Source organism: Acomys minous (genome assembly GCF_964271855.1).
Source record: "Acomys minous genome assembly, chromosome: 20".
NCBI classification, from domain to species: domain Eukaryota; kingdom Metazoa; phylum Chordata; class Mammalia; order Rodentia; family Muridae; genus Acomys; species Acomys minous.
In genome coordinates this window covers 6,384,136-6,397,000 of record NC_140502.1, presented here as the reverse complement: position 1 = coordinate 6,397,000, position 12,865 = coordinate 6,384,136, and the positions used below count along the sequence as shown (strand labels likewise).

The window sequence follows — 12,865 nt, the reverse complement described above, 5'->3', positions numbered from 1 at the left end:
TTATCTCTGCTTCACCCATGTTTTCAAGGCCAGCCTAGTCTGTATAGTTTATTCCATGCCACCCTGTTCAAAAAAAAATCATAGAAATGACAGCATGACAATATATGCCTTTGACTAACTTTGTGCAGTTCTTTAAATAAGATAGTCACAAAAACTTCAGTGATTGTATCAACGTATAATGACAATTTGTAATTGTAGAAGATGGAAGGCCAAGATTCAGACACGAAGAATTCTGATGCTTTGGTAGAACCTAATTGCTCACTCATGTACAGTTTTTCTTTTATTTTTCCATGCATAAGAGAAAAATAAATCAATACAATAATATAGTCTCTGAGACCATAATCAATGAATGTTCTTTAGGATCTAGCCTAGTTTTATCTCTTAAAATGCCAATTCTAATTTTGGTCATTCATGAGAAAATATTAAAATATGGATTTTATAGGATCATCAGCATTTAAGTAGTGAGAACCATAATAAATATGAAGCTTGTGTGATCTATGTCTTCTTCCTGTGTAATTTTATGAAATATATGCAGGTATAAGTTTAAGAACTACCAGTATGTTCTGGCCCTGGTTTTTGCCATTGAGGAGATCAACAGAAACCCTCATCTTCTACCCAACACAACTCTGGGCTTTGATGCCCTTAATGTTCCATTTAGTGGAAAGAATATTCTTTATGCTGCTCTGTTATGGCTCACAAGGATGAACATTCCAATACCTAATTACAACTTTGTACAGAAGAGCATATCACCTGTTGCAATCACAGGAACATCATTGGTAACATCTGCCCAGATTGAGACACTGATACAACTCTACAAAATACCTCAGGTGAGGGGTGGTTTCTGGGAACCAGGAGTCAAATATCCTTTGTTGATGGTATAGGTATCTGAAAAGGTTATGTAAGGACACTGGAGTTAATCCTCTATCAGAGGCAAGTATGAAGGTCCCTGATGACAGTTCCATATCTGCAGTACTTGAAATAGAAAAAGAATGAGAGGTGGATGAGACTGGCTAGGTTATTTAAAATGGAAACCTCTCAGTAACTTCTGTGGAAAAACTCTGTAATGAATTTGCCTTTTACAATATGACAGAACCGTGTTTCACCCTCGCTGCTTACATATGTTGACCCTGGACTGAGATTGTGTTTGGTGCCAATGTTCTTTAACTTGTTTCCATTTTTTTCCTCTTCAGCTCACTTTTGGGCCATTTTATTCTACCTTGAATGACCCAGAACAGTTTAAGTTCCTCTATCAGATGGCTCCTAAGGACACATCTCTGTCACTTGCAGTAGTCTCTTTGTTGCTTCATTTTAACTGGTCCTGGGTTGGTCTAATAATCTCAGATGACCACCAAGGATCCCAAATCCTCTCAGACTTGAGAAAAGATATGGAGGGTAAAAGCATCTGCATAGCCTCTGTGAAAATGATCTCTGGCACCTGGAATTCATTTTCCAATGAACTATGGAAAAGTCTGGAGAAAATTGAGGAATCACCAGCAAATGTGATAATTATTTGTGGGGACACATTTTCTTTACAGGGTTTAATGCGACACATTGCACAACTATTAATCACTTGGAAAGTCTGGGTCTTGAACTCTCAATGGGATGTTGACACTTATTCTGATTATTTCATGGAGGATTCATTTCATGGGAGTCTCATGTTTTCACACCACCATAAAGAGATAGTTGACTTTGCAAATTTTGTTCAAACAGTTAATCCCTACAAGTATCCAGAAGACACTTATCTTCCTAAGTTTTGGTATTTGTTCTTCAAGTGCTCATTTTCTGAGGTTGATTGCCAACTTTTGGAGAACTGCCAACCCAATGCTTCTTTGGAGTTACTGCCTAGACACCTTTTTGACCCATCTTTGAGTGAAGATGTCTACCATATATACAATGCTGTGTATGCTGTGGCCTACAGTCTCCATGAGATGATTCTTCAGCAAACACAAATTCAACCAAATGATAATGGAGAAGCAATGATATTCTTCCCCTGGCAGGTAATATACTTTCCTACATTTTGTAATATCAGCAGTTTGATGATTTTTATTATTTCATAAGGCAATTCCAATTGGGTATCGTACATTTTTCATTATGTTGTCAATAAGCATGGGAGAAAATATTTGTTTTCCTGTCTGGAGTTTAATGCAAAACCATGAGTAAGTGTCCTTTATAAATAGAGTGCTAGAAATAAAAATAATTTAAAAACTGATTATATCAATATTAAATTCATATAACACATTTTTCTTTTCTTATTAATTTATTTCATTTACATTCCTATTGATGCCCTCCCTCTTCTTATAATCCAACCCTCCCACCCTCTTCTCCCATTCCCCAGTCCCCTTCTCAGAAAAGTGGAGGCTCCCTACCCCATATCAAACTTTCCCAACATATTTTTATCAGGACTAAGTGCAACCTACTTCACTGAAGCCAGACAAGGTAGCCCAGCTAGGGGAAAGTGATCCAAAAACAGGTAACAGAGTCCATGTCAGAGATAGACCCTGCTTCAATTGCTAGGGGACCCACATGAAGACAAGCAAGCATATCAACCAAATTATATATATATAGTGGGTCTCAAATTGGGCCAGCCATTGGGCCAGCCATTGGTTGACCATTACCATAGTCTCTGTTCCATTGTTTTCCTCACACACCTTGTAAGCAGAGTAAATTTTGTTGTAAAGTATTGTGGGCGCGTTGGTATCCACCTCCTTCCACAGAAAGTTCTTCCTGGCTGGGAGGTTTCATCTTCACTCTCCATCTCCACCACTGCTGGAATGTTCACATCATGGAAATGCCACCCATACGTTTCCCTTCTCTCACTCTGCCTTCTGATCTTCCAAACCTCTTTTTTTTCTAACACTCAATCCCTTATCCATACTATTCCCCACATTCCCACTCAACCCAGTTCCTTTTCTTCATCCACTTCTGATGTCTACTCTATTTCCACCTCTGAATGAGAATCAAGCATCCTCCCTTGGACCCTCTATGTTACTTGGCTTCTTTTCTACTTGTCTATCTGTCTGTCTGTCTGACTATCTAGCTATCTGTCATCTATTTAATGATTTCTCTTTCATTTTACATCCTTGTCATAGCTCCATCTCTCTTTTCCTCCCAGTGTAACACCGTCCCTCCCTGTCCCCTTCCTCCCTTTCCTATTCCTCAGAAAAGGGGAGATTCCCATTTCCATCCACTCCAGCTCAGCACAGCATCAGGAGTGAAAGTGTCCTCTTCCTCTGTGGCCTAATAATACAGTCCCACCAGGACAGAATGATGAAAAAAGTTGGCGTCAGAGTCTATAGTAGAGACAGTCCATTTTCCCTTACTAGAGGACCCACATGAAGCCTGAGCTGCCTATGGGCTATATCTGTGTAAGGGGCCTAGTCCGATCCTTGGACTTCAGTTGGTGCCTCGGTTTCAGGAAGCCGTACTGGGCCCTGGCTAGTTGATACTGTTGGTCTTCTTGTGGAGCTCCTGTCACTTCTAGGGATTTTTCTCCTATTCCCCACTTACTAACTCCACTATTAGTGTGTTGGATCAATGTGTGATTAAACCTTTAAACGTGTTTCTTTTATGAATGAATGTGTGTGCCCTTGTATTTGAGGCACAGATATTCAGGATTATGATGTCCTCTTGGTAAGTTTTTCCTTTGATGAGAACAACGTGTCTTTCCTCACTTTTCCTGATTAACTTTAATTGGAAGTCTATTGTAATTATATATTAGAAGGGCTACTCCAGCTTGCTTCCTTGGGTCCATTTTCTTGGAAAATCTTTTTCTAGCCCTTTACTCTCAGGTAATGCCTATCTTTGTTGCTGAAGTGTATTTCTTGAATGCAGCAGAATGTTGGATCTTCTTTCACAATTTTATGATAAACTACCAGATTGATTTACAAAGTGGTTGTATATGTTTTCACTCCCACCAGCAAGGGCTGAGTTTCCCATGACTCCCTATTCTCACCAGCATGTGCTCTCACTTGAGTATTTTATCTTAGCTATCCTGATGGGGGGTGCAAGATGGAATCTCACAGCTGTTTTGATTTGCATTTCACTTATGACTAAGGATGTTGAGCACTTCTTTAAGTGCTTCTCGGCCATTCCAGATTCCTCTGTTGAGAATTCTGAGTTTAGCTCTGTACACTATTTTGTAAACTGGATTATTTGTTTAGCTGGTGTTTACTTTATTGAGTTATTTATATATTTTGGATATTAGACCTCTGTCAGACATAGGATATGTGGAAATCTTTTCCCATTTGTAGAAACTATTTTGTTCTATTGACATTGTCTTTTCTCATACAGAAGTTTTCAAGTTTCATGACTTGTTAATCGTTGATCTTAAAGCTTGATCTCCTGGTGTTCTGCTCAGGAAGTTGCCTCCTGTACTAATGAACTCAAGGCTATTCCCTCTTTGTCTTCTATTAGATTTAGTGTATCTGGTTTTATGATGAAGTCTCTGATCCATTTGTTCTTAAGTTTTGTGCAGGGTAATAAATATGGATCTATTTGCATTATTCATCATACAGGCATCTTGTTAGACCCACAACATTTATTGAAGATGTTTCCTATTTTCCTGTGGATAGTTTTTGGTATTTTGTAAAAAAAAAAAAAAAAAAAGAGCAAGTGTCCGTAGCTCTGTATGTTTCATTCTGTTTTATAATTCAACCTGAAATCAGGAGTGGTGATAACTCCACAAGTCATTTTATTATACAGGATTATTTTGTCTTTAGTTTTTCCATATGAAGTTGAAAATTACTCTTTTTTCATGGACTGTAAATAATGGTGTTGTAATTTTGAAGGAAATTTTTATATTTCTTTTGATAAAATGGCCATGTTTTTCAATGTTAACCATACCCATCCATGAACAACGAAAATTTTCACCTTCTCAGTTTCTTTCATCAGACATTTGAAGTTCTTCTTAAACAGGTCTTTCGCTGTTTTGGTAAGTTATACCAATATATTTTGTATCATTTCTTTCTATTGGGAAGAATTTTGTTTCCATATTTTCCTCGGTCCATTTATCAATTATTTAAAGGAGGGCTACAAATTTTTGGAGTTAATTTTTTTTTCTCCAGCTATTTTGATGAAAGGGCTTTTTTCAGCTGTGGGAGCTCTATGGTAGAATTTTCAGGGTAACTTATGGATACTATCCTATCATCATCTGCAAATAGGGATATTTTTGATGTCTTGCTTTCTAATTTGGATCCCCTTGATTTACTTTAGTTATCTTATTACACTAGATAGGACTTAAAGTATTATGTTGAATAGATTTGGATAGTGGTCAGCCTTGCCTTGTCCCTAATTTTAGTGGAATTGCTTTAAGTTTCTCTCCATTTAATTTCAAGTTGGTTATCAGCTTGCAGTATATTGCCTAAGGGGTGTTGAATTTTGTCAAAGGCTTTCTCAGCACCTAATGAAATAATCATGTGTTTTCGTTTCTTTAAGTTTCTTTGCACAGTGGATTACTTGATGGATTTTTGTATGTTGAACCATCCCTCTATCCCTGGGAAGAAGCCTACTCAATCATGGTAGATGATATTTTTTTATCTGTTCTTGCATTTAGTTTGTGAGAGTTTTACTCAGTATTATTGCATCAATGTTCATGAGGGATAGGGTCTGAAATGTACTCTCTTTGTTGAATCTTTCTGTAGTTTAGATATCAGCATGACAGTATTGTATTAAAATATGTTTCTGAATGTTCCTTCTAGTTTTATTTTATGGAATAGTCTGAGCAGTATGGGTTTTAACTTTTTTTGAAATTCTGGTAGAATTCTATGCTAAAACCATCTGTCCATGTTTTTGTTTGTTTGTTTTTTGTTTTGTTTTGTTTTGTTTTTGTAGGATTTTAATAACTGGTTCTATTTCTGAAAGATTTTTAGGACTATTTTGATTTAACTTTGATAAGTGGAGTCTAGTTAGAAAATCATCCATTTCATTTAGATATTCCAGGTTTGTAGGGTATAGGCTATTGAAGTAAGACCTAATGATTCTTTGGATTTCCTCAGTGTCTGTTGTTATGTCCCCATTCCCTTTATGATTTTTTAAATTTGAATATCCCTGCTCTGCCTTTCAGTTACTTTGGGTCAGTTTTTGTCTATCTTCTTGATTTTCTTAAATAACCAGCTTTTATTTTTTTATTGATTCTTTGCATTGTTCTTTTTCTTTGTAATTAAATTACATCAATTGATTGTTTCCTACCATCTACTCCTCCTTAGTGTATATAGAGATATGTTTGGCCAGGTGTGGTGGTGCACACCTTTAATCCCAGCCCTAGGGAGGCAAAGGCAGTCAAATCACTGTGAGTTCAAGGACCTCTTGGTCTACAAAATGAATCCCAGACATGCAGGGCTACAAAAAGAATCCCTGTCTCAGAAAAAAAATAGAGATATTTTTGCCCAATAATTGTTATTCTGTAATTTTTATATTAGTGGTGGTAGTGTGTATGTGTGTGTGTACATGCACACATGCATGTGCATGTGTGTCTCTGTGTGTGTTATTACCACTCTTTTTCGGCTAATGTGAAATTATTTATTTCCTGTGTTTGTTTTTCTTGTGTATATTTATGCTCATTGTGATGTAGTTTTCATTCTAGTATCCTCTGTAAGGCTGAGTTAGGGAAAATATTTTTTAATTTGGTTTTGTCTTAGAATGCCCTGGTCCCTCTATGGTGACTGAAAGTTTTGCTGGTTATAGAAGTCTGAGCTGGCATCTATTATCTCTTAGGGTCTAAGATGTCTGTCCAGATCCTTCTGACTTTTAAAGTCTCTGATGAGAAGTCTAATGTAATTCTCACAGTTCTAAGTTATATGTCCCTGACATCCACCACTTCTGGTAGTCCCTGGCGGCTGTTGCCTCTGTTAATTTCAGGTAAAGCTAGGGCCTGGGAACTTCATATAACAACTTTTCTCACAGTTTTCTTTATAATCTATTCATTGTGAAAACTTGATATTTCCCATAAGTATTTCTCAGAGCAGAGGTAGGAGCATAGGAGTAGTATATCCTTAAGGGTTAAAATGCTTCTGAGCACTACTATAATGTTAGGAAGATAAGGATCACTTTGAAGTGCACTGTAAACTTCAGGACTGTTATTTTAAGAATGGAAGCACTGAATATGTTCCAAAAGTTCATAGGCATGGCAAGCTTTGAGCTGGATGAATGCACATAACTTGTTTTATCTGTGCTTAGTTCAATGATTTCTCCAGAACAGAATGAGGTTTTTGGCGTTTAATGTGTTTCAGTCAAAGTATCTTTCATTTACTCAGAAACACTCATGCCTCTTTTCAATTTCCTTTTTATTTTGAGAGGTTAAAAACACTGAGATTCTTTGAAACACTTTTAAAAATGTGTTTTTAATGTCACAGCTGTACTTCAACCAATAAACCAATATGCCTACATCTCTTTTAGTTTCTTCCTTTCCTAAAGAGCACCTTAATGAAAAACCACATGAGAGGTCACACAGTAATGGAATGGAGAAGAAACTTGGATTCAGAATATGACATTCTCAATTTTTGGAATTTTCCAAAAGGTCTTGGATTAAAGGTGAAAGTAGGAACATTTTCTCCAAATGCTCCCGAGGGTCAACAGTTCTCTGTATCTGAGCATATAATACAATGGCCTACAAGGTTTACAGAGGTGAGCTGTGTCTTATTGCACCATTTTGACACATCATAAAAATAAAAATTATTCTCGGGATGTAATGATTTGGTACCAGTCAATATTCGACTACCAATAAAGAGCTACACATAAAACCAGCCAATATACCTTGCCAGACAACAGGGCAAGAGGGCATTCTCAGTGCTGGTACAACTTGATGAGTTGGGAGTGGTAAGGGAGGCATGTCTCCTCTTCTGAGGAGGGAGAAAGGGAGGATGGGACTGGGAGGTGAGGAGGGATAGGGTTGCCACCATGATGTGAAGCAAACAAATTAAAAACAAAATGAATAAGATGAGACAAAAATGAAAACAAAACAAAACAAAAACACAGCCAATATAAACTGTTTTTTTATACCTTGACTGTGATCAATGAAAGAGTTTACTTTTCAATTTTATTAATTTTGACACATTTGCTTATTTTTTCCTCTTCCTGTACATCTTGTCTGTTTTTTTAAAATTCATTTTATTTTATTTTTTAACTTTTAAATATATATTTATATTATCACACATATATACAATAAGCTACATACAGCTTGAAGGACAATGAAACAATTAGGGATTATATAAATGTTAAGTTCATAATGTTTTGCCTATTTGTATTTGGCAAAAATGTAGAAAACATTTTTCCTATTTTAGTGAGTCTAAAACTCTGAATGTAAATCAATATCTATCATATCTCATCTCTATCAACCTAAAAATTTATGTCTAGACCTAAAATCATGTTAACCTCTAAACAACAAAGCTTTATTGTAATACTAAACCATCTGGTCTTCAATCGCATCAGAGACTTGAGAAGGAATAAAATTAACTATCTGAGTAAACAGGAAGTGAAAGTTAGCAGCTTCCAAAATGAGGAAATGACAGTTCACTGCCTAGTCAGTCACCCAAAACTCTATAACATTGGAGCATCATCTTCAGCCTTCTTGCTCATTATATCTGACAGACATATTTATGAAGCAGGAACTATTGAGGACTTGTTTACCCTGTCTTGGCAGAGTTTGTCCATCAACTCTGCCTGCAACCAAGGTTGCCCACTTTTAGGAAGAATTCTGTCTGTGGCAGAAATGCAGCCATTTTGTCCAATGGCTTGTTTGTCACATTTAAAGCCATCTCCATAAGGAGGTACTTTGATGCTCATCATCTTCTCTGAGGTAGGCTGTCTTATTGACAAAGTATCCCTAAAATCATAAAATATCTTTAAATGTCATATTTTGTAGATCTCTGAGGTTTTTGAAGACCTTTTATTTTATCTTATGTTTCTATACAATCCTATCTATCTGTTAAGCCTATGTTTATATTCTTGTGATGAAAATAGACTAGTAATTGACATGGCCATGAGCTGATCAAGTTACAATAGACTTGTATTACTTAATTATTCTAAATAGCCTGCAAAAGCAGCTTCAAAGAATTGGAATTAAACCTTGTACTATAATTGAGTTGTATGGGTACACTACCTCCTATTAGAATAGCAATATATTTAACGTGTGTCAAGAATAATCTTGAATTTTAATTATATACCAATGTATTTAAACAAATTATTTTGCATCAATATACAAAATTCTATACCAATGAATTAAAAATAACCTTGTTTGTGAGTAACAGTTAAGGCCTTAAGTTGAGGAGTAGATTCAATAATCTACTTTTTGTCCTGTCATCCCTATATATTTCCTTTTTAATTAATTTATTTTATATATACAAGTATATTGTCTTCATGCATACCGGAGAGGGCATCAGATCCTATTACATATGGTTGAGAGGCACTATGTGGGTGCTAAGAATTGAACTCAGGACCTCTGGAAGAGCAGCCAGTACTCTTACCCACTGAGCCATCTCTCCAGCCCTCATCCCTATATAGTTCTATATTCCCCCTTCTTTCTTTTCTACCCATATCTCCATACTTAATAAAGAAAGATAAGAGAAAAAAGGAAAAATTCCCTGAGTGAGTCCAACCTCATTTTCTCTCTGAATATGACTTATAGCCAACTCCCAATGAAAATAAAATCTATAGCCCAAGGAAACAACCAAAAATGCTACCCGACCCCACCTTAAGGTAAATGGGGCATCATTCTCTTTTTAAGGCTTCTTCTGCCTGATTTTGGATGAATAGTACCTCGTTAGGGGCCAAAATACAGTTAGAGAAAATGTGGTCCAGTTTCTATGTGTGGAGAAACTCCAGGCTTAATAGAAGTCCTGTGTGAGACAGTCTGAAACACTGGACCAATTGGCATCAGAATCTTTCTTCAAAGCTATTCTGGGAGCTGTCCTGTTCTGATTAGGAACAGCAACGTGAAAGATGCAGGATGTCAGCATCCAGCATGCTGAGAGGAATGGATCCTGTCAGGAATGATCTAGCATCAGTGTCCAGTTCTTTTGTCCAGTTCTGAAAATATATAATTTCTCACAAGCATTATACAGTCCTAACATTATTTTAAAAAAGTATGAGGTGTGCAGGATGTACAGAACAATTAAGACTGGTTCTCTGCTCTTCATATGAGCAGAAGTAATACGTCTGTTAATTTTCATTCATATCATGCAAAGTATGGCATCTAAAAATAAGTTACAGGGATTCTGTATCCAAGAAGAAGCATTGTCTATGCATAGACATTCATGACTCAGCCAGTCTCAGAGTTATTGCCATGTAGTGGGATTAGCAATAAAAGTTATGTGCTTGTTTCTGCAGCAGTTTGAGTTCATGTAAGTATAGACTGACTTGAGTTAGGAGTCTCTCTTTCATTGATGTCCGTTTTCTTTTGACTTTCTTCTTTTAAATGTGTACTTTATTTATTATAACTTATTCACATTACATCCCGATTGCCATCGCCTACCACCTCTGACAGGGGGGGCTCTCCCACCCTGACGGTCTGGCAATGGTTTATTAGGTCTCATCTGTATAGCCTGTACCCTCCTTCTCTGTGTGCCTGCTAGGCTGCCTTGTCTAGAGGCAGGGACCAAATCATGGGCTCCAGAGTGCATTTCAGAAGTTCAGCAGTCCCCCTTTCCCCAGGGAGAATCGGAATTCTATCAGTTACATCTGAGTAGGGGGACTTGTTTCTCTGCATGCATTGTCCTTGTTGGATGCATAAGTTCACGCAGTTCTCCCCTCCCCCTTTATCGAGGTCTGAAGGCTCCAATGGTCTCCCTGTTGGACTCCTGCTTCCTCCATCCCCCAACTCTGGCATACAAGTTGAAGTTCTTCTCCCATAGTCCTGCTGAAAGTCCCAGCATCTGTCTCGGTACGCCCTGAGTGTAATCTCTGAGGTCTATGTTGGGCTAATATCCACTTCTAAGTGAGTATATACCATGTGTATCTCTCTAGGTCCAGGTTACCTCACTCAGGCTAATCTTTTCTAGTTCCATCCATTTGCCTGACACATTTCAATATTTCCTTGTTTTTTGATAGCTGAATATTATTCCATTGTGTAAATGTACCAGAGTATGTTTACTCATTCTTTGGTTGAGGGACATTTATGTTGTTTCCAGATTCTGGCTGGGATGAGTAAGACCTGCTATGAACATAGTTGAGCAAATGTCCTAGGTATATGTTGGAGCATCTTTTGAGTATATGTCTAAGTTCTTTATGTAGTACTCTTCCCAATTACCTAAGAAAGTGCCGTATTGATTTCCAAAGTTGGTGTACAAGTTTGCACTCCCACCAGCAATGGAGGAGTATTCCCCTTTCTCCACATCCTTGCCAGCATGTGCTGTCACTTGAGTTTTTGATCTTATCCATTCTGATAGGTGTAAGACAGAATATCAGATTAATTATGATTTTCATTTCGCTGATGACTAGGAAAGTTGAGCATTTCTTTAAGTGATTCCCAGCCATTTAATATTCCTCTGTTGAGAAGTCTCTGCTTCGCTCTGTACCCCATTTTTAATTGGGTTATTTGATTTGGTGAAGTTTAATTTCTTCAGTTCTTTATATATTTTGGATAATATCCCTTTGCCAGATGTACGGTTGGTGAAGAACTTTTACCAGTCAGTAGGCTGTCGTTTTGTTCTGTTTACACTGTTTTTTGCCTTACAGAAGCATTTCACTTTAATGAGGTTATTTATTGTTGATCTTAGAACCTGAGCTGGCAGTGTTCTGTTCAGAAGTTGTCTCCTGTGACAATGAGTTCAAGGCTCTTCCCAACTATTTCTTCTAACAGATTTAGTGTGTTTGGTTTTATGTTGAGGTCTTTAATCCATTTGGACTTTGGTTTTGTGCAGGGTGATAAATATGGCTCTAGTTGCATTTCCCTACATGTAGATGTCTAGTTAGACCAGCATCATTTGTTGAAGATGCTATCTTTTTTCCATCTTAAAGATTTGACTTCTATGAAAAAAATCAAGTGTCCATAGCTATGTTGGTTTAGTTGTAGGACTTCAGTTTGATTCCACTGATCAACCAGACTATTTTTATGCCAGTACCATGCTGTTTTTATTACTGTTGCTGTATAGTACGGGTTCAGATCTAGGATGTAGATTCATCTGGTAGATCTTTCATTGTACAGGATTGTTTCAGTTATTCTGGGTTTTTGGTTTTTTTATATAAAGTTGAGAATTGATCTTTCAAGGTCTAGAAAGAACCATGTAAGGATTTTGATGAGAACTGCATTCAATCTGTAAATTACTTTCGGTAAAATGGCCATTTTTACTATGTTGATTCTTCAGATCCATGAGCAATCTTTCCATCTTGTGATAACTTCTTCAATTTCTTTCTTCAGAGAATTGATGGTTTTTTTTCATACAACTCTTTCACTTGCTTGATCAGAGTTACACCAAGATACTTTATATTATTTGTGGCTATTGTGAAAGGTGTAGTCCCTAATTTCTTTCTCAACCCCTTTGTCATTTGTATACAGCAGGGCTACTGATATTTTTAGTTGATTTTGTATCCAATCACTTTGATGAAGGTGTTTATCAGCTGATGGATATACTTGTTAGAATTTTTTGGGTCATTGATATATACTATCATATCATTGGCAACGAGTGACTGTTTGACTTCTTCCTTTCCACTTTGCAACCCTTTGATCTCCTTTAGTTTTCTTATTGCTCTATTTAGGACTTAACATACTATATGGAAGAGCTATGGAAAGAGTGGACAGTTGTGTCCTGTCCTTGATTTCAGTAGAATTGATTTAAGTTTCTCTCCATTTAGTTTGATGTTGGCAATTGGCTTGCTGTATTTTGCCTTTATTATATTTAGGTATGTGCCTGTATCCATGATTTATTCAAGACTT

The 12,865-nt window shown here is 36.9% G+C and overlaps 1 protein-coding gene across 1 annotated transcript in view; it reads left to right on the top strand.

Moving 5' to 3' along the window:
• The window catches only part of LOC311591721 (vomeronasal type-2 receptor 116-like), a 39,578-nt gene that overhangs the window by 12,893 nt on the left and 13,820 nt on the right, over positions 1-12,865 (top strand). The window contains exons 2-4 of the mRNA XM_084771639.1: positions 536-827; positions 1,191-1,997; positions 7,393-7,620. Of these exons, the coding sequence (XP_084627765.1) occupies positions 536-827; positions 1,191-1,997; positions 7,393-7,620 (1,327 nt within the window). The remainder of the gene's footprint in view (positions 1-535; positions 828-1,190; positions 1,998-7,392; positions 7,621-12,865) is intronic.